The sequence below is a fragment of the Podarcis raffonei genome, chromosome 4 (assembly GCF_027172205.1).
Source record: "Podarcis raffonei isolate rPodRaf1 chromosome 4, rPodRaf1.pri, whole genome shotgun sequence".
In the NCBI taxonomy this organism is placed as follows: Eukaryota; Metazoa; Chordata; class Lepidosauria; order Squamata; family Lacertidae; genus Podarcis; species Podarcis raffonei.
The window spans coordinates 21401957-21428396 of record NC_070605.1 but is presented as its reverse complement, the minus strand read 5'-3'; the positions used below and the strand labels follow the sequence as shown (position 1 = coordinate 21428396).

The window sequence follows — 26440 nt, the reverse complement described above, 5'->3', positions numbered from 1 at the left end:
GGGGGCTGGACTAGATGACCCTCGAGGACCCGCCCAAATGCTACGATTCCCTCCCGCTTGCTCGCGCTCGGCGCTGCAAGTGGCCAGGCTCTCCCTTTCCAGGCGGGGCGCGCCGGAGACAAAAGGCCAATGGCGCGCCACTCCGGGCTCCCCGCCCAGGCCCGCATCCGCCGCCCAGCCTCCTCCTAGCCCGTCACGTGGGAAGAGAGCCCCGCGGCTCCTCGCAGCAACAGGGGCAGGAGCAGAGCCGCGTGGGGTCGGAGAGCAGCGCCTGCGATCGCCTCCTGTTCGTCGACCTTGTGCTCCTCGCTCTCCCTTCCCTCTCCACGAGGCCGCCATGAAGAAGCTGCTGGTGGCCGCGCTGCTGCTCGTCTGCTTTGCCGCCCTGTCGGGTAAGTCGCCTTTTTTCTTCTTCTGCGAGGGCGGGGAAGACCCCCAGCTGCGAGCGAGAGAAAAAGGGAAAGTTGCCTTCGCTCCTCTCCACGGATCAGGTCCCCTCGCGCGCGCGCCCTCCCACGCCCTCTGCTTTTCGGAAAGGGATACGTCCGAAGGAGGTTTGCTCATTTCCCTCTCTGTTGCAAGCGGGAACTTGCACGGATTTTTGTAATGTTTCCCCCCCTCTCCCGCCGCAGAGGCGGCTCAGCTCAAGAAGTGGGGTCGCCAGTTTTGAAAAGCCCACGCTTTCTTAACCGTGAAAGTTATTTGGAGACCTCGGGGTATCTCTCGTGTGTGTGTGTGTTGTGCGCGCCGTCGAGGTTGCACATCCGACCGCAGAAAAGGAAGTGCACGTGGTTTGTTTTAATTTTTGCAGGGAGAAGGTCCCCGGTTCAGTTCAAGCGCAGTTCCAAACCAAATCTTTTTCTTTTAAAAAGAAAAAAAAAGCGGAGGGAATAGCAGGTCTGGTTGTTGTTGTTTAGTCGTTTAGTCGTGTCCGACTTTTCGTGACCCCATGGACCAGAGCACGCCAGGCACCCCTGTCTTCCACAGCCTCCTGCAGTTTGGTCAAACTCATGCCAGTAGCTTCAAGAACACTATCCAACCATCTCATCCTCTGTCGTCCCCTTCTCCTTGTGCCCTCCATCTTTCCCAACATCAGGGTCTTTTCCAGGGAGTCTTCTCTTCTCATGAGGTGGGTGGCCAAAGTATTGGAGCCTCAGCTTCAGGATCTGTCCTTCCAGTGAGCACTCAGGGCTGATTTCCTTCAGAATGGATAGGTTTGATCTTCTTGCAGTCCATGGGACTCTCAAGAGTCTCCTCCAGCACCATAATTCAAAAGCATCAATTCTTTGGCGATCAGCCTTCTTGATGGTCCAGCTCTCACTTCCATACATCACTACTGGGGAAACCATAGCTTTTACTATACGGACCTTTGTCGGCAAGGTGATGTCTCTGCTTTTTAAGATGCTGTCTAGGTTGGTCCCCAAATCCCTGCCTGTCATAATAGACAGTGCCAGAACAGATGGAGCAATGGGTCTTAGATGCTGTTTCATGTTTTCAGAGCAGATAGGACTGGGACGCCTTTCTTCCATCCCGTTCCTACATCCTTTATTGCACGGCAAAGGGACCTTCGAGTGAACGCAGCCAGAAATTGACCTACCACCATGCAAGCAGTTTGCTTCTTGTTGGAAAATAGGTTTAGGGAGGATTGAGGTCACTGAGGTTTGTATCCATCTGTGTGGCTTTATTTTTGAATTATGGTGCTGGAGAAGACTCTTGAGAGTCCCATGGACTGCAAGAAGATCAAACGCATCCATTCTTAATGAAATCAGCCCTGAGTGCTCACTGGAAGGACAGATCGTGAAGCTGAGGCTCCAGTACTTTGGCCACCTCATGAGAAGAGAAGACTCCCTGGAGAAGACACTGATGCTGGGAAAGATGGAGGGCACAAGGAGAAGGGGGCGACAGAGGATGAGATGGTTGGATAGTGTTTTCGAGGTTACCAGCATGAGTTTGACCAAACTGCGGGAGGTAGTGGAGGACAGGGGTGCCTGGCGTTCTCTGGTCCATGGGGTCACGAAGAGTCGGACACGACTGAACGACTAAACAACAACAACAACAACGTGTGGCTTTATTGGAGTTCCGTGAGTAACAAACAGCGTGGTCTTGTTGCTACCAAAAGAAAGAGGGTCGTTTCATTTCTAGCCCTTGGGAGGCTCTTGGGGGATGAAGTGTAAACTGCAAGCACTTCGGGATCTGTGCGAAATCATAGCAAAGGCCAAGCATGTAAACAAAAGACTGACATGCTGAGGCAAAACATTGGCTTGGAAGTAAACCCTTCCAAGTAAGGCTGCAGATCTTAAGACATGTTTGCTAAGATAAGAATCTCACCAATCAAAACTCTGTTCTCTCATTTATTTGCCAACAAAGGGCAAGTGTTGCTTTCTAGAGCAGCTTTTGCCCACCTGTGCCCTCCAGATGTTTTTAACTACAACTTCCATCAGGCTCCTCCAGCACAGCCTGGCTGATGAGAGCTGTGATTGAAAACATCTGGACTGAAGGGCACCAGGTTGCCGAAGTCTGGAATAGCTTGACCTACTAAATCTTAATGACAGGGTCTACTTTTAGGGGCAATAATTAGTATTAGCATTACAGTGGTACCTTGGGTTACATATGCTTCAGGTTACAGACTCTGCTAACCCAGGAATATTACCTCGGGTTAAGAACTTTGCTTCAGGATGAGAACAGAAATCGCAGTGGCGCGGCAGCAGCAGGAGGCCCCATTAGCTAAAGTGGTGCTTCAGGTTAAGAACAGTTTCAGGTTAAGAATGGACCTCCGGAACAAATTATGTAACCAGAGGTACCACTGTATTTATGTAGGAAGCTCCACTCTTGTTTTCAGTCAACCATGGCTTCCTGCTTCATCCATGATTAACACCAGCCATGATTAGTTTAAACCAGGCATAGGCAAACTCGGCCCTCCAGATGTTTTGGGACTGCAACTCCCATCATCCCTGACCACTGGTCCTGTTAGCTAGGGATGGTGGGAGTTGTAGTCCCAAAACATCTGGAGGGCCAAGTTTGCCTATGCCTGGTTTAAAGAATCCAGCTTCATAAGCTATGATTTAAAATGGTCTTGTTTTGAAACCGACTGCTGTTAATTGTTAAACCAACTGACTTCCTTTAACCAGCTGGCTTCCTTTAACGAGCCATAGGTATTGTTAACCATGGTTCCTGGTTTGGGCAAAACCAAAAGTTACTTTTTCAAAGTCCTTCTCCCAGATGCAGAAGAGGATGGAGGGGGGTACCAAATCTTGGTTTTGCTGCAGGTCATGCATGTTGCAGTGTACCATGGTTTAAATTTAGCATGACATGAGAACACAGTTCTGTGTTGCACTCTCACTTGCGTTGGAGGAAGAAGGCAACGGTCCACTGCCTTCGTGTCTTTAGGGGAACTTGGAGGAACCGCAGTTGGTGCTCAGCACCTCGGTCAGTGACCCCACACAGTCAGGGAGCATGTCCTCCACCCCTGTAAAACCTGTCAGACTGATGGTGCCAACAAGTCTGAGTATCCACAAGGACATTGGGTCATTTGGTCACCAGATTAGTGCCTGGAGGGTAGAAGGGCCCCTGAGAATATAGAAGTGTGTTGATGTATAAAAAACCGTTTAAAGACTGCTCCTCATATATCTGGCCCGTATGCAACAAAATTACAAGAGAGATTGTTGGCATCCATCTGTCTCGAGAGAGAGTGGAGTCCGCCTCCGGGGGTGAAATTAAACGGCTGCATTAGCAGCACTGAAGGGACCTCTCTGGGGCACAAGCCTGGGCAATGCGCATGGAGTTTCTGAGCTGCCCAGATGGCAAGTCCCCTCTCTTGGCCTCACTGATGTGGTCCAAAGGAAAGCAGAGCAATACGTTCAGTACCAGCTTGGCTGGAGTAGTTGCCGGAAGGAGGCGTACAAGGCATCCTCCAACCATCTTAGGGACTCTACTCCATATTTGCATAGGGTTTACTCCTTGGCCTTTTCTTCTCCTGGATGAGCCCCATCTGCCCCTCACTTCCCTCCCTCTACAGCAAGTGCATAGACCACCTTCTTGGGGCCACTATTGGTCTTGTCAGCTCAATTCACCAGAGCCTGTCTTTGCATGCAGGGGAAGTCCCTCACCAAGGGTTTGAGTCCACTCGGCTACCCCTCACCTCGTTTAGCTAGCCAGTCAAAGCCGTTCCCGGGGTGTGGCCTCCGTTGCACGCTGACAGCTTCTGTGAGCCACAGGTGAGAGCTGAGTGCAGGGTAGGGGACCAAGGCTGGGCAAGCTACCCCAGAAGGAGCATGACATGCCCCCTACCACAGGTACAGTGGTACCTTGGGTTACATACGCTTCAGGTTACAGACTCCGCTAACCTAGAAATAGTACCTCGGGTTAAGAATCATAGAATCATAGAAGTGTAGAGTTGGAAGGGACCACAAGGGCCATCTAGCCCAACTCCCTGCAATGCAGGAATCTTTTACCCAACGTGGGGCTCGAACTCACAAGCCTGAGACCAACAGTCTAATGCTCTACCAACTGAGCTATCTCTCAGGGTGAAGAACTTTGCTTCAGGATGAGAACAGAAATTGTGTGGCGGCAGCGGGAGGCCCCATTAGCTAAAGTGGTGCTTCAGGTTAAGAACAGTTTCAGGTTAAGAACGGACCTCCGGAACGAGTTAAGTACGTAATCAGAGGTACCACTGTACTCCTCCTCTCCAAAAACCCTTCAAAAGAGACACAATTAAAGCATTAAAAGCAATGCAGGATATGCATAAAAATGGCTGGCTCCTCTTGAAAGTTTAAGCCGCTGAATTGGCCTGTTGACATAAAAAAAAAAGTCTTGAAGAGATGCCTGAAAATCAAAAGGTAGGGGTGCCTGACAGGTGTGTGCTGCAAAGGTGTTCCACAGCATGGAACCAGTGGCGCTAAACGCTCAACTTCTGGTTGAAGCCAAATGGGTTTCTGAAACACTGGGGGCAACTAACATAGTTCCTCTGGATGATTTCAGTGATCCTGCTGCTATATAAGACTTGGATGAATGAGCCCCACACAGATAGAGCTGATGGAACAGCTGGCCTGACCTTGGAAAAGACCTAGGAAGAAAACATTGGCTAAGAAGATAGTTCAAGATTACATTATCTCTTTCTGGGTTGTAAATCAGTCTTCCTTGACCCTTGAGAAGCCTGAAGGGAACTGTGCTAAATTTAATGTGCTGTGAAATATCTAGCAGCTGAGGGACGTAGCACAGTTGCTCTGAAATAGATGTAGCATCTCAGGCAGCTTTTGAAATTTGCCAGGCGCATTTTGCATATTGGCCATTTGCAACCAAGTGAAGATAGCTGAGTGTCAGGATAGTGCCTGGCGTCTCTACCATCTGGAGGTACGTGCCTCCTTGAATCTGGAGTAGCAACACATCCTGTAGAATTCTAACAGTGATAGTTTATCTGCACAATCGGAATTAATTACAGGAACCAAAAAGTCCTATTGAAAAATACAACTTCCAAGCTGTCTGGCCCCAAAATGGCAACTAGGCATTCTGTTTTGGCGACAGCAACCCTGGTTGAAGGAGCCATTTGGTTCCTAGTTTTTATATCTGAGTTTCTAACACTGACTCAGGATTCATTTGTGAAAGGGGGGCGGGGACTTGCTAGTAATAAACATAACTTGCCTTCCTGTATCTGAAAAGAATTTATGACCCTTTGAGCTCATCTCAAGGCCCAGACTGAAGTGGGCTGTAAACGGCCATTGCAAGCCTAGGTGATGTCTAGTGGAACTCATCTCACTGGGGACAATGTGGCCTGTTGTATCTTCTCCACCCCCCAAAATTAGCAGATAATAATGTGAGCCTTATATGCAGGCAAGTGCAGAACATCGTGACACAAGGTAAACGAGGTGAAGTAGACAGAACGAAAAGGATGTGCATCAGCCATTTTATGTGGTTGCATTTCCTGTAACATCTACCAGAAAAGTCAAGTAGCTTCGAAAAGGTTTGGGGATTTGCAGGTTTCGTTTGGAAACCCGGTTGACAAGAGGTAAACAGACAATTTAAACACAGCTTGCAAGTTTTTGCTAGAACTTTTAAAAACCACAACGATAAATCCAATGTTATGCTTGGCTCCTGATATACTTCCCTCTGTCTTTCTACTCCTTTTCCACCCTCCCCGTGTATTTTAGTTTACTGTTCCAACAATCTTGCTCAAGCTTGTGTGCCAGAGAGCAGCATCTGTATAGGAACCAACAGATCCATCGGTGTGGCTATTCTTACATATTGTGAAACAGTGTCATCCATGGACCAGTGCTGGTCCGGAATGTCTTCACTACAGGTTGGGTGGGATGCTTCAAGGACCAAATTTGGTACTGGTTCCTGGCCCATTGGGTGGGGGAAAATCCCACTCACATCAGATAGCTTGAGAAGCACTGATAAAAATCATACTTTCACCACTTCATTGAACTGCAGAAACATTGTTAGTAGGGCTGAGCCAAAGGGGGATATCTCGTGATTTTTTTCGTCAGTGTAAGAAAGGCATCCCTTTGGGTAACTCCCCGAATTGCTGCAAAGGAAAACGGAAAAGTTTGCCTCTTTAGGAAGCACGGCTCTCACTCTGCATAGGTATCCTTTACTGGTAGGGGAGAATAATGATCCCTGATTGAGTAGGATCTCTCATGCAGCCAGTGCCGGAAGTATTAATAGTGCTCTGAACTGGTCTTTGTCTGTGCTCAGAAACAACAGCAGTTAGCCAAATTGAATTGGGTAGCATTGTGAGGTGGTCTTGCTCACCACATAGGCATAGAAAGCGTTAGAATAGCAGTAGGGGAAACAATTGCAGCAAACAGCCTTAGGAGGAAATGGAAGATTTACACTGCAGATTATTTTGGAAAACATGGTTCATTGCATTTTTAAACCCCTCTTAAAACCAGTTTTCCAAAAACACTACGGTGGAAACTTGGTTTTTGAATGTAATCTGTTCCGGAAGACCGTTCGACCTGCGAAACGTTCGAAAACCGAGGAGCAATGGGCGGTCGGCAAACTATTGAGAGAAAAAAGAAAAATTTGCAGTGGAAGCCGTTTGACTTCCAGGGCGCATTCGAAAACAGAAGCAATTACTTCCGGGTTTTCGGCAGTTGGCTCCCGAAACGTTCGGCTTCTGAGATGCTTAAAAACTGAGGTTCCACTGTATTTTGAAATTAAGCTTTGCCCCCTCTTTGCTTTAAATCAGGCATAGGCAAACTCAGCCCTCCAGATATTTTGGGACTACAACTCCCATCATCCCTAGCTAACAGTACCAGTGGTCAGGGATGATGGGAATTGTAGTCCCAAAACATCTGGAGGGCCGAGTTTGCCTATGCCTGCTTTAAACCTTGCAGCTTCTCCCAATGTGATTTTGCAGCGATAGGGTGAGTGGCACCTGCTTAACTTGTCTCTGGGCCACCCTACAGTCATTTCACAGGTGTCCCAGGTACCTAGGTAAAGTTTTCTTTAAGAGAAAAAAAATGCACATTATACCTTAGAAGGAGGGCTAAAAGCCAGGAGAGCAATTTTAATTTTGGAGATTCCTGAGTGGGGGGGAGCAAGGGGGAAAGTGATGGGGTGGGGGAGAGATTTTCTGCATGCCATGAGTATTACCAAAAATGCCTAGAGAATCTTAGAAGTATTTGAAAGGGGTGGGTTAGATATGGAGCATAACAGCCTGCAATTTCCCTGTGCCCTGCGGCATACGTTGGACCCTTGATCCCTCGCCACATCTCCAAAACATAGACACAAACATCATGAGGGCAAGACAGGCACCTTATTCTGTGGGTATGGAAACAAGACGGTGCCCCAGATTCCTAGTGTCAACAGACATTTCAGAACTTAAAAAGGAGGGCAGGCTTTTTGTACCTTTAACAGGTGGAGAAAAGCAACAGGTGTAGTTTCTGTGCTTGGGAAAGTACCAGTTGAATGAATCATCAGAATAATTAACGACACTGAACCTCTTCTCGAGAAAGCCAGCATTCCTAATTTCTATTTACTTTTTTTATTTTGTGTTGTCATAAACATACAAATAGATACTAATATGCATGCACTTATAAAATTCACATATAGTATGAAACTGGTCACAGTTCTAACTGTTTCATTTAAGAATTGGTATAAATAAACACATCACTATAAGCAAATCACTTTTATAACTTAGGCTGCAACCCTTTATCATAGGGGTCAGCAAACCTTTTCAGCAGGGGGCTGGTCCACTGTCCCTCAGACCTTGTGGGGGGGCGGACTATATTTTGAAGGGGGAAAATGAACGAATTCTTATGCCCCACTAATAACCCAGAAATGCATTTTAAATAAAAGGACACATTCTACTCATGTAAAAACACATTGATTCCCAGACCGTCCACAGGCCGGATTGTGAAGGCAGTTGGGCCAGATCTGGCCCCCAGGATTTAATTTGCCTACCCATGCTGTATAATTTATAGTATCATCCCATTCTCATATATATGATGGCAACGATCTGTCTCAGGAGACAATGGAGGAGTGTGCCTTTGGGGGTAAAGTCAAACTATTGGAGAGTTTAGTGCCTGCTGTGGCTATGGAAGAACTTCCTGACAGTAAGAGCTGTTTGACAGTGGAATTTGCTGCCAAGGAGTGTGGTGGAGTCTCCTTCTTTGGAGGTCTTTAAGCAGAGGCTTGACAACCATATGTCAGGAGTGCTCTGATGGTGTTTCCTGCTTGGCAGGGGGTTGGACTCGATGGCCCTTGTGATCTCTTCCAACTCTATGATTCTATGTGGAGATCAATGCAGGAGAGACATGTTTTGTTACAGCCGGGGAAGATGAAGGTGTCCAGTTGTGCTGCTGCAGATGCACCATGGTGTTTCTTCTCTCTGCATTCTTCCCAGAGGTCATTCATCCTCTGGTCACTGCTATACACACAAAACTTGACTATGTGTCTCCTAGCACTGTAGTTTTCTGCAAGGGGTTGTCACATGGCAGAGTTGATGTTGCCAGCCTTCGTGTCATGTTTGCAGACACCTTTGCAACACACGGTTGGTTTGGCAATGGTGCTGGTGCCTGAAGCCAGCTCCCCATAGTGCACATGTGTGTGTGTGTGTGTGTGTGTGTGTGTGTGTGTGTGTGTACACACACACACACACACACACACACATACACACACACGTCGGAAGCATAGATTTTGGCAAAATTCCTTAAAAATAGCTCAATACCCTTTGTGTGCAGATTTTCACTTTTTGAAATATGGGGACTCTAACATATACACATCTACTATAATAATAATAATAATAATAATAATAATAATAATAATAATAATAATTATTATTATTATTATTATTATTATTATTATTATTATTATTTATTTATACCCCGCCCATCTGGCTGAGTTTCCCCAGCCACTCTGGGCGGCTTCCAATCAAGTGTTAAAAACAGTACAGCATTAAATATTAAAAACTTCCCTGAACAGGGCTGCCTTCAGATGTCTTTTAAAGATAGGATAGCTGCTTATTTCCTTCACATCTGAAGGGAGGGTGTTCCACAAGGTGGGTGCCACTACTGAGAAGGCCCTCTGTCTGGTTCCCTGTAACCTCACTTCTCGCAATGAGGGAACCGCCAGAAGGCCCTCAGCACTGGATCTCAGTGTCCGGGCTGAACGATGCAGGTGGAGACGCTCCTTCAGGTATACAGGACCGAGACATGATGACATGTCTCATTTTTTAAAATCTTGGCAGTGAGAAGGCTTCATATACCTTACAAAAGGTGAGCAGGTTTTCTCATTTCGCTCTTTTCTCAGACTTACCCCCCCTCCCCAAACCCTCATTTCTTTATTTTTACCAACTTCTTTGGGGAAAACAGCATGTTCCCCTCTCCTGGCATAGGGAAGAGGGATGCTGTTACTTTCCCAGTGTCCCAGCCAGCATAGGAATCTGTGTTTAGCAGAGTGCCGGTTCCTAACTGCAGTATTTTGCCCTCTTTCCTTATGCATGCTCTGTATGTAGCCTTTATCTAATCTGCATCTCTTCCTTTTTCCGCTCAGTCGTTTATTGAGGGCAGGGCATGACAATCCACTTACCGCACACCTAGCGTGGGTTGCAGAAGCTCTTAGCAAGCAGTCCAGGAGAACAGACTGCCTACGTTCAGATCTGCATGCTGCTGTGTTTATCCCAAAGCTGATCTCTGGAGGTTGCCCAGGCACCCCTTCCTTGCCCTCTGTTCCTAAAAGCGTTGGGAGAGAGATACTGGGGGTGAAATGTCTATGTGCTGTGCCCTTCCCCTCGTGTTCCTGGCTTTAGGGAGGATATTGTGGTTTGTTCAGCCAATGTTTCCAGTGGCAACCAAACAGGGAAACGGTGGTTTAAGTTGGGGAACAGGTAGACCTCCTGCAGAGGTGGCTGGAGTCCTATGAGCACCAGCCAGCACAGCCAGTAGTCAAGGAAGATGGGAGTTGTAGTCCAAAACAACATCTGGAGGGGCACAGGTTCCCCATCTCCAACAAGGGTAAGAAATCTAAATCTGATCTGTTTCCTGATTCGGATGTCACTGACAACAGTTCAGCAAACCACAATATCTTCTCAAAGGAAAGTGTGGGGCCCGTGGTTAATGGGGAGAAAGCACGAAGACGCAAGGCTTTTTCCGATAAAGGATGATAAATGATGTGATGTCTGAACTGGGCCACACTCAACGTAGCCCCAGATAGATCCCACCGGGGTCAATGGGATCTTAAGTGTGTGTAAGATTGCATTGCTCTGGTGAAAGGCCCATCAAACAGGATAGTCATCAAGCATACATTTCCAAAGAAACTCCTCTACATGGGCAAGACAGATCCCATCACACGATAACTTAACTGTCACAAGACATTCCATATCATAGAATAGAATCATAGAATCATAGAGTTGGAAGAGACCACAAGGGCCATCGAGTCCAACCCCCTGCCAAGCAGGAAACACCATCAGAGCACTCCTGACATATGGTTGTCAAGCCTCTGCTTAAAGACCTCCAAAGAAGGAGACTCCACCACACTCCTTGGCAGCAAATTCCACTGTCGAACAGCTCTTACTGTCAGGAAGTTCTTCCTAATGTTTAGGTGGAATCTTCTTTCTTGTAGTTTGGATCCATTGCTCCGTGTCCGCTTCTCTGGAGCAGCAGAAAACAACCTTTCTCCCTCCTCTATGTGACATCCTTTTATATATTTGAACATGGCTATCATATCACCCCTTAACCTCCTCCAGGCTAAACATGCCCAGCTCCCTTAGCCGTTCCTCATAAGGCATCATTTCCAGGCCTTTGACCATTTTGGTTGCCCTCCTCTGGACACGTTCCAGTTTGTCAGTGTCCTTCTTGAACTGTGGTGCCCAGAACTGGACACAGTACTCCAGGTGAGGTCTGACCAGAGCAGAATACAGTGGCACTATTACTTCCCTTGATCTAGATGCTATACTCCTATTGATGCAGCCCAGAATTGCATTGGCTTTTTTAGCTGCCGCGTCACACTGTTGGCTCATGTCAAGTTTGTGGTCAACCAAGACTCCTAGATCCTTTTCACATGTACTGCTCTCAAGCCAGGTGTCACCCATCTTGTATTTGTGCCTCTCATTTTTTTGCCCAAGTGCAATACTTTACATTTCTCCCTGTTAAAATTCATCTTGTTTGTTTTGGCCCAGTTCTCTAATCTGTCAAGGTTGTTTTGAAGTGTGATCCTGTCCTCTGGGGTGTTAGCCACCCCTCCCAGTTTGGTGTCATCTGCAAATTTGATCAGGATGCCCTTGAGTCCATCATCCAAGTCGTTGATAAAGATGTTGAATAAGACCAGGCCCAAGACAGAACCCTGTGGCACCCCACTAGTCACTCTTCTCAAGTGGACATTCTGCTTCAGTGTATGTACAAAATCTCAGAGCGTTAAGACCTAGGCTGGAGGCGTAAAGATGTTTTTTCGGACCAGTTCGGTTCATAGTGTTAACGTTGCCAAATCCAAGCTCCTGGAAATTGTCGTGAATATCCCAAGCTTTATGAGCCTTTCACCATAGTACTTGTAGTTGCAAGATTCTTGTGTTTAGCATGGGGTTGAGCAAGATCAGGGCCAAGGATGTGGATACAGCTGGCAACCTAGATCTGATGATGATGATAATAAAATTTTATTACTTATACCCCCCCCCCAATCTGGCCGGACTTCCCCAGCTACTCTGGGCGGCTCCTGTTGGCATTCCATTCCCCCGTTGTGCAGACGTGTGGGATTGTTTTAATTACATGTCTGTGTTTTACAATCCAGCACTGATTGTCGGAGTCTTGTGAACGGAAGTTCCGTTCTGTATTGCTTTTGTTTCCTTCTTCCCTCCAAGAGCAAGGAAAGGAGCCATGTTTTCCTTTGTCCTGATTTGTATATGTAAATAAACTAGCTTAGTGCTCACACCTCAGGCCTGGCTTCTGCTGATGTTGTTTCTCTGCTAACGTGTGCTCATTGTCTCTGGATATGAGTCACAGAATCTCATCGGGGAAGAAGAATGATGGATTTCAGGAGCGGCACGCAGACCAGTGAGACCGGCTGGCCCTTACCCAACAGCTCCCAACAAAATATCAAAAACACGATAAAACATCAACCATTAAGAACTTCCCTAAACAGGGCTGCCTTCAGATGCCTTCTAAAAGTCAGATAGTTGTTTATTTCCTTGACATCTGATGGGAGGGCTGGCACCACTACTGAGAAGGCCCTCTGCGTGGTTCCCTGTAACTTGGCCTCTCGCATTGAGGGAACCGCCAGAAGGCCCTCGGAGCTGGACCTCAGTGTCCGGGCAGAACAATGGGGGTGGAGACACTCCTTCAGGTATACTGGGCTTTAAATTTAGGGCTTTAAACGTCAGCACCAACACTTTGAATCCTAGCTTCCCCCACCTCTGGCAGGCAACTTTGATAGGTGGATGGGTTCTGCCCACCTCTCAGACATGGGGCATTGAAGGGTAAAATAATGCAAATGTATTTATCACTATGTTATGTGTGTTTCTTTCAGTGACTGCTGCAGGACCGAACGTGACCTCCGCAGCTCCCCATTCAAGTTCAATAACAAGTAGGTCTCTACTTAATCTTTTTTTCCCCCTTCTGCTTTACTAAGATGAAAGCACTTGCATATGTGGCCCCCAAATCCAAGGCAAATGATTTGCTTATCCAAACGGCTTGTGGCGGGGGGGTTGGCTCTCTGTTCTGAGAAATTGCATAACTGGCATTGGGAAAGAAGGATTGTGTTGAAGATGTCAAGGACATCCTTGTTGGAGTTGCTGCTCAGGAATGACTGATATACTTTTAACACATTGGGCAGGTCAGATTTATTATTATTATTATTTGGCTGAGAGTCTTAAGGTTGCAATTCCAATAAAGCACCCTTGCAAGCAATTCCATTTAGGGGGCAACCCTATGGCAAGAGCCTTGGGATGCAGATATCTGGCTCACAGGGCTACAATTTCCAGAGTTTCCTCTGAGATTGATCATTAAACCACTCTGGGAATCGCAGCTCGGGGGTCTCTTAACAACTCTCAGCGCCCCTCACAAACTACATCGCCCAGAATCCTTTGGAGGAAGCCATGATGGTTTAAAGTGCATGCCTGAAATAATGGTGTGTTGTTATATTCTGGAGTGACATCCGCAGTTGTATTTTAAGCTGTATTTATTTATTTATCCTATCCTATCCTGCCTTCTAAAGAAGCCCAAGGCAGCAAACCAAAAGCATAATAAAATAATGCAATTAGAAATATAAACATTAAGAACATTGAAAACAATCTAATTATATGCATTCCTGGATCTAAAGCCCAAATACATACAAGTTAAGAGTAACTGAGTTCCCTATGTGCCCAGCACCCAATGAAATCCACACATGGCACTCCCAACGACCTTATTGTTATTCAGAAGAACTTTTTAAAAGTTATTTTCTTTCTCACCCCACCCCATGAATCACAGAGTTAGAAGTGACTATGAGGATCATCTAGTCCAACCCCTTGTCATGCAGGAAAATTTCTCCCAGTGGGGGACTCAAATCCATGACCCTGATCTAAAGTCGTAGGCTTGATTGGTTGGTTCGTTTTTAATTATTCTGCTGACTTTTGAGAAACGTTTATTTTGGCGTTGTTGGTTCCAAACATCTAGCTCCAGTTTCTGTGTTTGGACCTAGAACAAAGGTACTGGGGGCCAAAAAAACAAAAAGGCGGGAGGGGACCCCCCCAACTTAAAACACCAACCCAGCTTTTGAATGTTTCATCATAGATTAATTACCTGCTTTGGAGAAAGCACAGCTGGGCATGTTGCCATGTGCGAGTTAAGGCAAGATGTGGCGCAAGTCATCGTTCCTAAGCCTTTCACTGGCAAAAAGCAAAAGTTGCCTTTTATTTGTGAAACACTTTCTTTTCTATATTCTATTATTTGTCCTCCCTCCTTTTTGAACGCTCTGGTGCTACTTTTGTCTTCGGTGTTGTTGCTTAAGTCCGGTTTGGATTAATTTTGCTGCTCTTGTAAACCTTGATATTTTTTTTTACGTGATTGAGGTTCAAGCGTTGTATTTGCAAAACGAGCTTGGCAATTGAAAAGTATTGAGTTTAATTTTACCCACAGCCCCATTCCTCAAGGCGGTGTGTGTGTGCGCGCACACACTAAATGTTGATATTTTTATCTCAGAACTTTGCACATGTTCCAAGAGGGAACCAAGAGGCAGCCTTAACCTGTGAAGGAACCTCTGTGCAACTGGGGATGCTTGACTCTGCAAATTCCCAAATTGTACAAACAGAGCCTACACACAAGCACTCTGTACATGCTCAGGCTCTTTTACGAGTTGCACTGAATGTGTCACGAGGGCTGAATGGATAACTTCACCAGATTCAAGGCAGATAGAAGCCTTCCCATCATGGAGCTGGGTGTTCAGGTCTCCGGATGGAGGGTTGGGTTCAAACTGCATTTCTGGCACATCTGTTTTGGAGACCCAGTGTGGTGTAGTGGTTCAGATGTCAGACTCGGACCTGGGAGACCCGGGTTCAAATCCCCATTCAGCCATGAAGTTCATTGGACGACTTTTGGCCAGTCAGTGTCTCTCAGCCTAACTGCCCTCACAGGGTTGTTTGGGGAGTTAACTGATCAAGGGGGAGAGCAATGTAAACCACCTTTGTGCTCTTTGGAGAAAAGCTGGGATATAAATAAAAGAAATAAAAGTAGTGAGGGAGGGGCAGAAATTGTGGTTCCACTTCCTTCCCTATGCACAAAAACAAACATTCCCTGTGATAGGCTCATCGATGCTCTCCACCTATCTGTGAAATGTTCTCACACCTATTTGAGGAGCTTCAAGCATCTACATTGACCTGTTGTATTGACCAAGCAGTGTGACTCGTTGCGGGAATAATAATAATAATAATAATAATAATAATAATAATAATAATTTATTATTTATACCCCGCCCATCTGGCTGGGCTTCCCCAGCCACTCTGGGCGGCTTCCAAAAAAATTATAAACACTGTAATTCATCAAACATTAAAAGCTTCCCTAAACAGGGCGGCCTTCAGATGTCTTCTAAAAGTCTGGTAGTTGTTGTTCTCTTTGACATCTGGTGGGAGGGCGTTCCACAGGGTTGGTGCCACTACCGAGAAGGCCCTCTGCCTGGTTCCCTGTAACTTGGCTTCTCGCAGTGAGGGAACCGCCAGAAGGCCCTCGGTGCTGGACCTCAGTGTCCGGGTAGAACGATGGGGGTGGAGACACTCCTTCAGATATACTGGACCGAGGCCGTTTAGGGCTTTAAAGGTCAGCACCAACACTTTGAATTGTGCTCAGAAACGTACTCACGAGCATTGAAAGTGCTGTGTGAAATAAAGCACGTATTGAACCCCCCACCCCCACCCCCCAAAAAAGAGAGCACATTTTGATGTTTAGTGAAGGCCATTCTTTTTCTGGAGGGTTTTGCTTTCCATGTCTGCCCCATGTATCTGATGTGTTCCTATATATCACGCATGCTTCGCAAAGGAACGCCGCTTTCTAATTGCTGCAAGGTGAGTACATCAGTGAAAGAGCCCGATGGCTAGCAAGCTTTAATTAACACTGTCTTTTGCATTTGGGGGCGTGTCATTAAGCGAACTCTTGTACAACGCGAGAGATGGATGGGATGAGACTTGTTTGAGGATGTGTGCAGTTTCACTTGAGAAACCTCAGCTTGCAGGGTGCTGAAGTACTTCCTTTTTAAAGGTTTGCTGCAAAATATGTCAGAGCAGTTTCTGCAACAGGCCTGTTAGCTTCTCGTTTGAAAACAGGCCTTTCCCCCTCACTAAAACGGGTTACAGACACTTCAGGTTACAGACGCTTCAGGTTACAGACTCCGCTAACCCAGAAATAGTAACTCAGGTTAAGAACTTTGCTTCAGGATGAGAAGAGAAATTGTGCGGCGGCGAGAGGCCCCATTAGCTAAAGTAGTGCTTCAGGTTAAGAACAGTTTCAGGTTAAGAATGGACCTCCAGAACAAATTAAGTTCTTAACCAGAGGTACCACTGTACTGAACTCTGGTCGGCTTGGCATGCGATAATTTGTTCAGGCTTGCGTTGTTAGGCACCAAAGAAAGTCCCTTGTGTTGCAAAACAGAACACTCTGAACAACAACCAGCAACACGTCGGTGAATAAGATACTGACAATATTTTAATAGCACTATACTGTTTCAAAATTCACAAACAGAAGACATATAATATGTGCATGGAGTCACAAACTAACAAGAATCAAATAAATGTTCCATGAACAGGAATGGTAGGAGGGGTAAGTCACTGTCAAAGATCACTGAAATGGAGGCAGAATGCCTTTCCACAGTCAGTATCCTACAAATGTGAGATGATGGGTGCTCCAAACGTCGCAATAGGATGCTCCGAGCACAGCAGCAGACAGTACAGTTCTTCCAGGATAATGAACTGTTTCAGTGATAAATCTTCATCACCTAGCAATAATATGAAATGCAAACCTTTGCATTTCATAATATGAAATGAAAACCAGTGAAAGAAATGTCAGGCCGTTGTGTTAACCAATAATAAATACATACCAAATAAATTGTCCCCAAAGGTACATTAAATGGCCATGGATCAGCTATCACTAAAAAGTGTAGTAAGCTGATGCTGTTGGCAAAACCCGAGTGGCATTAAAATGGCTCTCAACAGGTGCGGTGAATCACATAGAATTACAGGAAATTTAAAGGTACATTATCTGAAATATAGCAAAGAACATACAAACGGAAGCCATCTTGACAGAAAACTTAACCAAAACAATTAAAATCTAATTCAGTATTTGTGGTGTTAGGCATCAGGGGTCATGAGCCCTGAACAAACCCGGTGGTCACACGCCAGGGGGGCAACAAATGTTTTGTTTTTCATTTGTACAATAGGCTAGTCCTAACGGTCAGATAGAGTCTTGAGTTCCATGTCTGAGGTTCCCCACCTCTGATGTAAATAATAGAAAAAAATTAAGAAATTTGAGGGTCGGCAAAAGATACTTGGAAGTTCCTGAGAATCCACTGAATTTTCCTCAGTAGCCTCCCAAAATGTGGATAATTACCAGGAATCAATCAACATTCACCAAGGCTCTGCTTTTTAGTGTAACAGGCAGCGCATACCTTTGTTCAAGCTGCTGTGCTATTTTCTACCTGCTATTCAAAACACATCACTAAGGAATGCATACTTGATGTGAATTTGATTCCCTGCTCTTGGAGCGTTGATGCAATCCATCTTCTTCCCGTTGATGAAAATCCAGCTGCAGCGGAAAGGGATGGGGGAGGTGTTTGTGGGTCTCCTTCCCAAAGGCTCAGCTTGGCTCCCCAAGGTTAAAACAAGGGAACGGAATGCCGTTTCACAAGTTCTGGTTGACATCTGATGCTTTATCTTCATTAAGTCCTTGCTAAGTGGTAATCAACAGTTTGATATGCAAAATGCCGTGGGGGGGTGAGATTGGGGAAGGTCAAAATGTGGAGTGCAGTCTCTAAATACACAACATTATTATGCTGGATCAGTCTATTAGATCCCATCAGCTCCAGCCAGGACAGTTGTTCTGTATTCAAATGGTGTGCGTGCATCGCGTCATGTGACCAGTTATGCAGCTCCGCTCCCCCCAATATTTCATTCAAGTTGTCCCCCCTGTAGGGCAGTAGGCAAATTGAAAAAATAATAATAAATTCCTGCAGAATTAAAAAAAATGAATTATTGCTTAAATTGAGTCCCATGCAGTCTCTTTTTAACATTGGCTACTAGGTAGTCATAAAACTACTGTTTTGCCAGAAGTCTAATTTATGCTGGAAATATGAAAAAATGGAAGGAACATTGTTCCACATCTGGTGGAAGTGTGAAAAAACCAAGACCTACTGGGGTATGATTCATGAAGAACTCAAAAAAAATGTTTAAAACATACAGTGGTACCTCGGGTTAAGAACTTAATTCGTTCTGGAGGTCCGTTCTTAACCTGAAAGTGTTCTTAACCTGAAGCACCACTTTAGCTAATGGGGACTGTCGCGCCGCCGCCACGTGATTTCTGTTCTCATCCTGAAGCAAAGTTCTTAACCCGAGGTACTATTTCTGGGTTAGCGGAGTCTGTAACCTGAAGTATCTGTAACCCGAGGTACCACTGTACTTACAAAGGAAACCAGGGGCATATTTATTAGGCTTATTGGGAAAAGACATACCGCCGTAAAAGAAAGGAAATTTCTTACATGCTACAGTCACCGCCAGGATACTATATGCCAGTAAATGGAAGAGCGAAGTAATACCCACAAAAGAAGACCGGCTATACAAATTAAGTCAATTTATAGAAATGGCAAAGCTAACTGCATACATAAGACAGGCAAACCAAAAACTCAGACTAGAATGGCAATGTTTTGAAGAATATATGGACAAACACCGTTCAAGAAAGAATATGTTGATGTGCTTAGATTAAAGGAGTAAAGTAGAAATTATTAATTAGGACTGTCATAATGAGATCAAAATTTAAAATTTAAAAAATGCAATGATGGTATTGAATGTGTAAGATAAGGAAGTCGAGATGTTGTGGAGGGGGGTCAAAGGGTGTGGTGGTGGGAAGATAAGGGGGTGGGAATGATTTTTTATATGTAAATAGTAGCCTTATTTTTGTATGTCTTTGCACCGATAGGGTGCATTTCTTTTTCTTTTTCTGTATTACTAAAATTTAATAATAATAATAATAATAACTTAGAAAAAAGGGGGAAAAACCTACTGTTTTGCCATGTCCGCAGCTGTTCTTAAACAGAACACTACCACTCCTGCCAACAATGTGACGAATGCAATGACCCCGACTGCTCCTGCCACCACAGTTGGCACCAACATAAGCACCAGTGCCCACCCTGAAAATAAAACAAGCGCAAAGCCCACCTCAGTGAAACCTGTGTCTCCTAGTGTGACCACAGCGACTTCCAAGGCTACTTTGCCTTCTGCTTCTGTGACAGGTACGTGTTGATCTGCAGCTACGGTCCAGTAGGAAAGGAAAAGATCCTGAAAACTAGTAGCCCTCGGTAGACATATCCTCCATGGAATTGTTCCATCATAATAGTAATATTTTTATTATGTGTACCCCGCCCATCTGACTGGGTTGCCCCAGCCGCTCTGAGTGGCTTCCAGCATATATAAAAACACAATAAAACACTTCGCTAAACAGGGCTGCCTTCAGATGTCTTCTAAAAGTCGGATAGTTGTTTATTTCCTTGACATCTGGTAGCGACAGGGTGGGTGCCACTACCAAGAAGGCCTTCTGCCTGGTTCCCTGTAACTTCACTTCTCACCGTGAGGGAACCGCCAGAGCCTAGGGCTTGCCAATCAGAAAGTTGGCGGTTCGAATCCCCACGATGGGGTGAGCTCCCATTGCTTGGTCCCTGCTCCTGCCAACCTAGCAGGTCGAAAGCATGTCAAAGTGCAAGTAGATAAATAGGTACTGCTCTGGCGGGAAGGTAAACGGCATTTCCGTGCGCTGCTCTGGTTCGCCAGAAGCTGCTTAGTCATGCTGGCCACATGACCCGGAAGCTGTCCGCCGGCTCCCTCGGCCAGTAAAGTGAGATGAGCGCCGCAACCCCAGAGTCGTCCGCAACTGGACTTAACGGTCAGGGGTCCCTTTACCTTTACTTTATGAGGGGGGTTGAAGGAGCAGCATGTTTAGACTGGAGAAGATGAGTACCAGGGTGGAGCGGGGGACGTGATAGCACCCTCCAAATACCTGAAGACCATCACACTGAAGAGGACAAAGACTTGTTCTGCGTTGCTCCAAAGCGCAGGACTATCTCTTAAAAGGAGGGTATTTTGGTTGAGATTCCCAGAATAGTTCAACAAGCAATCTCTCTTCACAGGGAATTATGGGACTTGGTGCTCTGTAAGGGGTCTCCCTAACAACTCCCGGCATGCTTCATAAACTACACTTCCCAGAATCCTTTGGGGGAAGCCATGACGGCGTGAACTGGTGCCATAAGTGTTTGGCATGACTATCACCCAACCTTTCTGGGGCATAAAACTTTGGGGAATGCACCTCGTATAATAAACATGTCAGCTGGTTCTGTGTCTTCTTTCAGTCACTCCCAAAGGTGCAGCAGCTCAAGTCTCATCCTCGGGGTTCAGCGCAGGCAGCTTCATCGGCGGCATCGTCTTGACGCTGGGACTTCTTGCGGTTGGCTACGTCGGATGCAGGACGTACCACGCGAAACGGGGCGTCCAGTACCGAACCATGTATGTAGCGGTCAGTTGCTGACCTAGATTATGTTGGTGTTAATTTTTGCATTACATTATAAGTCGCTTTGAGTTTACTTTTTTTGTGACTAATAAGTTCCAACAAAACGAGCAAACTTAAGAGGCCTCAGGTTCGATCCCTGGCCACCTCCATGTATGAAACCTTGGGGAGTCATTGCCCACAAACGGATCTAAATGGATCTAAATTGTCTGGCACAGTGCAAGGCAACACTCTGCATTCATAGCCTGTGTGGCTCCAGTGAGCATCCAAAGCATAAGGTGTATTTGGTGCTGCTCCTACTCAGAGTAGACCCATTGGAGTTAATGGGCAGGACTTAAGGTTCATTAAGGTCCGTGGATCTACTCCGAATTGTAGTTAGTTGAACGCAGCCCATTGCGTGTGCCCTGGCAGTGCTGTGCTAGTATCCTCCTGCGACAATTTTGCAGAACTCCTGGGCCCCAAAAATGGCATTATACTGCCTCTGATTGCAGATCCACCCTCCTGGTGTCTCCTGGGACTGGGCTCACAATCTTCACACATTTAATGCAGCCCAGGAACAAGTGCTCTAGTGACCCAAATGCCTGCCTGTGTTTTTATCTTTGCTGCAGTTTTTGTCCCTGTTCTAGGCAAGACCGGCACGAACGCCACATTGCTTTGTCCTCCTGTCTAACCATGAAAGCCCTTTTTTTTGTTTGTTTGCTTGCTTACTTAGTTTCATTTCGTTTGATGGCTTCCTTTGATTTTTCTCGGCATCGGGAGAGGCCAGACTCTCTGTGACATCCCCTCTTTTGAACTCGCTCAGCCACCTTGCTGCCCTCTTAGCTTCTGCTGCTTATCAGCGATAAACTTCCGTCCCTCCCTGCTGTTCGTAAAAAAACCCCACCTTACAAATGTGCACGTAGCCCCGTCTTGTTTCAGAATTGCTTCTTGCGTTAGCCCTTGAGCAAAGCTAAACTCAGCAGTGCTGTTGGACTCTGAACATTTAGCAGTGTGTTGAGTGTGTTGGTGAGCTCGGCCCTCCATATTTCTTGCATAAGTTCTTGGAGGCCAGACTGGTGACTGGGAGCAGCCGCCAGGACCATATAACACAGGTCCTAAAGGATCTGCACTGGCTCCCAGTATGTTTCCGAGCACAATTCAAAGTGTTGGTGCTGACCTTTAAAGCCCTAAACGGCCTCGGCCCAGTATGCCTGATGGAGCGTCTTCACCCCCATCATTCTGCCCAGACACTGAGGTCCAGCTCCGAGGGTCTTCTCGGTCACTACACCACCTTGTAGAAACACTCTGCCATCAGATGTCAATGAGATAGGCAACTATTTGACTTTTAGAAGACCTGTTCAGGGAAGTTTTAAGGGTTGATGTTTCATGGCATTTTTGATATTTTGTTGGAAGCTGCCCAGAATGGCCGGGGTAACCCAATAATAATAACAATAATTAATAATAATAATAATAATAATAATATAGCCATGGTGGCTATACTCAACCTCTCTGGTCAGAGGCTGCATACTTCTGAATACCAGTTTGCTGGAAACCACACAGAAGAGTACTTCTGCACATGTGTCCTGCTGGCAGGTTTGCCCCATACATCTGGTTGGCCACCAAGAACAGGAAGTCACAGAATCATAAGAGTTGGAAGGGACCCAACAGTCATCTATGACAGGCTACCTCAAACTCAGCCTTCCAGATGTTTTGAGACTACAATCCCCATCATCCCTGACCACAGGTCCTGCTAGCTAGGGATCATGGGAGTTGTAGGCCAAAAACATCTGGAGGGCTGAGTTTGAGGAAGCCTAATCTAATGACATACTAGATGGACCAACAAGTTCATCTTATGTCCAGGTGTTTCTGAACTACAACTCCCATCAGCCTTAGCAAACATAATAATAATAATAATAATTTATTATTTGTACCCCTGGCTGGGTTTCCCCAGCCACTCTGGGCGGCTTCCAGCAAAGATGAAAAATACATTAAAATGTCACACATTAAAAACTTCCCTTCAGATGTCTTCTAAATGTTAGATAGTTGTTTATCTCTTTGACATCGGATGGTAGGGCGTTCCACAGGGCGGGCGCCACTACCGAGAAGGCCCTCTGCCTGGTTCTCTGTAGCTTTGCTTCTCGCAATGAGGGAACCACCAGAAGGCCCTCGGCACTGGACCTCAGCATCCGGGCAGAACGATGGGGGTGGAGACGCTCCTTCAGGTATACTGCCAGGGATGATGGGAAGTTCAGCAACATCTGGAGGGCCAACAATTCCCCACACCTTTAGATGCCTAGGTGCATTATTCCACTTGCTTCAAAATGTGCAAAGCTAAGTCCCGGGCGCACCTCCTCCTCGTTCTTCTAGGGGGAGGATTAGACCTTTGCTCCAAAGTCAACTATCTTTAGGACAAAGGAAGAAGAACTGGCATGCCAGACATTGCCATTCCTTCTCAGCGAGCTCAGCCTGTTTTATCTTTGCATTTGTTTATTTGCAGTTCCAGACTCCCATTTATGCATGGAATGCTCAGCCCAAGGCAGGCTTAGCCTTCAGTGGTCGGGGGGGTCCATCTAATCTCGACCATCCAGAGGTTTCCTTGCACTTAGCTTTGATGTGCTGTAGTGATCAAGCTGTGTTTTGCCAGTGCATTCATGCACATTTGTACGTGTGTGTGCAAGATCTTTCTGACACTCTTGCGCATGTATATATCCTTGACATGTTTTCCTTGTTAACGTAGCTGGCTCCATCATACCCCCCCCCTCCATTTTTTAAAAGTAATGCTTAAAAATTCCTCATGTGTCCGCTACTTCTGCCCCCATATTAAGTAGGAAAATGCCAGTTATGAAGGATTGGGGAGGGTATGTGGACAGAGGGAAGACCCACGCATGGCTTTATTGATTGATTGATTGATTGATTGATTGAATTTATATCGCGCCCTTCCTCTCTAAGGAGCCCAGGGCATCAAATAGACAAACTATTGAAAAAGAAAACAAAGCAAAAACATTCTAAAGCAGCCTTTCTCAACCTGTGGGTCCCCAGATGTTGTTGAACTACAACTCCCATCACCCCTAGCTAGCAAGGCCAGAGCTCAGGGATGATGGAAGTTGTAGTCCAACAACATCTGAGGACCCACAGGTTGAGAACTGCTGTTCTAAAGGAAGTTATAAACATTCTTCCATCCACTTACCAGGGACGGTGTTTTTCTGCTGCCAAATGCCTGGGTAAGCTGGAATTCAAATTCCTCCTGAAGGTTAATAATGACGACGGCAGACTCACCTTGCTAGGGAGCACATTCCACAGGCAGGGAGCTACCACTAAAAAGGCCCTGTCATGCGTTGGCACCAACCAGGGAGACCTTGGTGGGGGCACCATCAACAAGGCTGCACACAGTACTGTGTCACAGGGGGCCTATTCTGCTGCTCTCCCCTTCCCCACCCAATTTTGTAAGAGAATTGGGTTCGATCTCTGTTGGTAGTCGCTTCCCTTCCTACAGGCTTGAGCATTGTTGATCGGTCAGTGCCTTCCTGCTTTTTCACTTCACAGTGCAGCATTATCTCTAGCTGTCTTGGCTTGAGAAACATGAGCAGCTGCCTTATACCAGATCACATAATTAGTCCATCTAATGGTAAACCTCTGGGATTCCCTGCTACTGGATCTTTTTAAGTGAAAATGCTAGAGAAGAAGGCTTGGATCCAGCTGTACAGTGCACACTGTTGAACAGTGGTCACTCACCATGGGCTGTGGCTCGAACCCATAAGGTGTTCTTCCTCCAGGGGGTTCCCTCCAGATGTTTGGACTACAACTACATCAGCTGAGGCTGATGGGTGTTCTAGGCCGAAACATCTGGCAAGCACTGCATTGAGAAAGACTGTCATAAAAAAACTTCACTGCTTAGATATCCCAGGGACCCCAGGTACCTTGAGTCTATTCCTATTTATGACATTTTTAGTCACAGTGTAAGCAACTTGCACTGAAACCAGTTAAAAACAATGGAAAACATTCCAACCAAGGAAGAGTAGCAGATAAAACTAATGGACTATTCTGAAATGTCAAAAACTCGCTGGAAGAATCGGAAACCAGGAAGAAACAACTTTTAATAAAGAATGGGGGGATTGTGTAAACTGTTTGGAAAATTATTATGTGCAAATTCATTAGCAGGGTCATCTTGAAACTCATAGTTAAAACGATTGACTAAGAAATAGTGAGAGAATAAATGAAAATTGGACTATTGAGGAGATGCAGTAAGAAAATTATAACTGAAGGAACCATGATAGTTGGGGGAGGGAAGCCAAATGGGATATTTGTATTGGATGTTTGTTTGAAAAATTGAAAATATATATATATATATATATATATATATATATATATATATATATATACACACACACACACACACACACACACAATGAAAAACGAAAAGCCAGAACACCACAAGTAAGCCATATACTAAGAAGGTCTGCTACACACAATATATGGAGTGATGCTTCCTCAGTGTAAATTTAATACTTAATGTTGTCTTCTTTTTTCCAGTGATGAACACGATGCCATAATTTAAAGCCTTCGCTCAGAAGACAAAGATGAAACCCCACTCTTGTTCCTGCTTTTAGAAGCAATTTCCTCCCCCTACAGAAAACAAGTCTTAAACTGTCCAGAGCCTACACTGGGTGCTTAATTGCTTTTTTTGGGGGGTGTACCTTTCTGTAAAATTATGGGGGACCCAGATTCCGCAAGGATGCTGGATATTTCAAAGTGCCTTCACTGGAGAGTTCTGAGGACAGTCTACACAACTGGTCCCTACTTGGGGACTGAAGACATGAGCTTAGTTAAAAGTTGCGACTTCTTAGCCATTACACGCTGAAAATCAGGGGATGTGGGCTCCACAACAGAACACAATGCTGTGAACATGCTTATGTCTACCACTCTTAAAGTTACGTTGTCCTTCTGTTCAGCAAATAAACCAAGCTTCTGTTTTCAAGATGGCAGGTGAATCCAAAAGCAACCTTTTTCACGTTGCTCTTCTTCAATTTGTGGAATGAGGTTGTTTGGGGCAGGGAGAAAAATATTTTTGTTAATGATCTGACATTGCATGTGCCTTGAATTTTTGAGGAAAATATTTTTCTACTTTTAGCATGTACAAGGGTGCGTGAAAGGGTTTTTGCATTTGGGCAGGAGAATTGTTTGCTTTCTTTCGTTTACCTTGTGTGTTGTTGTTTTTTATAATGATCCATCGTCTGTGTGCTAGTCCCAGCTGGGTTGGAGGTATATAATTCCAGTTAATTTTCAGCGCAACCCTGCACCACAAAAGCAAAGACGTGTTTGGCAAGGTACACCGGAATAATTGCTCCGCTGGTTCGTGTGTGGTGAAATCTTATCAGGTTCAGTACAGTGTGTCATTATGAATTGGCTGTGTGGGACAGTGGAATACATGTTACCGGCCTGCCTGATATATACAGTTCCTTGACTAGTTCATTGCTTGAATTCAGGCTTGTGTCTGTTAAACGTCGTTGAGAAGAAAGGCAGATTCGTAAGAAAGCTTCCACTGGGGATTATTTAAACTTGAATACATTCTAGGGATGTTTTTTAAAGGACGAATCACTGTTTTGAGAGAAGCTTTGCGTGGCATACACAATATATATTTCTTTTCCTGCTCTTGCCTCTGTTCTTTTTTTTATTTCATAGTGTAACATTTACCAGATGCAAAAGAGGGGAGTGCAGGCTTGTCCATGAGCCGTAATTCCTCTTCCAATGAACTAGTTTGCATTGTCACGCTAAGCCACAGTTTGTTTTAAACCGTGGCTTCA

The 26440-nt window shown here is 45.6% G+C and overlaps 1 protein-coding gene across 1 annotated transcript; it reads left to right on the top strand.

Annotated features, from left to right (window-relative positions):
• On the top strand, positions 1-26286 carry TMEM123 (transmembrane protein 123). The gene is made up of 5 exons (XM_053385697.1): positions 1-392; positions 12958-13014; positions 19186-19395; positions 20506-20659; positions 25170-26286. Exons 1-5 carry the CDS (start codon positions 38-40, stop codon positions 25192-25194), a joined length of 801 nt encoding a protein of 266 aa, XP_053241672.1. The 5' UTR covers positions 1-37; the 3' UTR covers positions 25195-26286.
• The last annotated feature ends 154 nt before the right edge of the window (positions 26287-26440 follow it).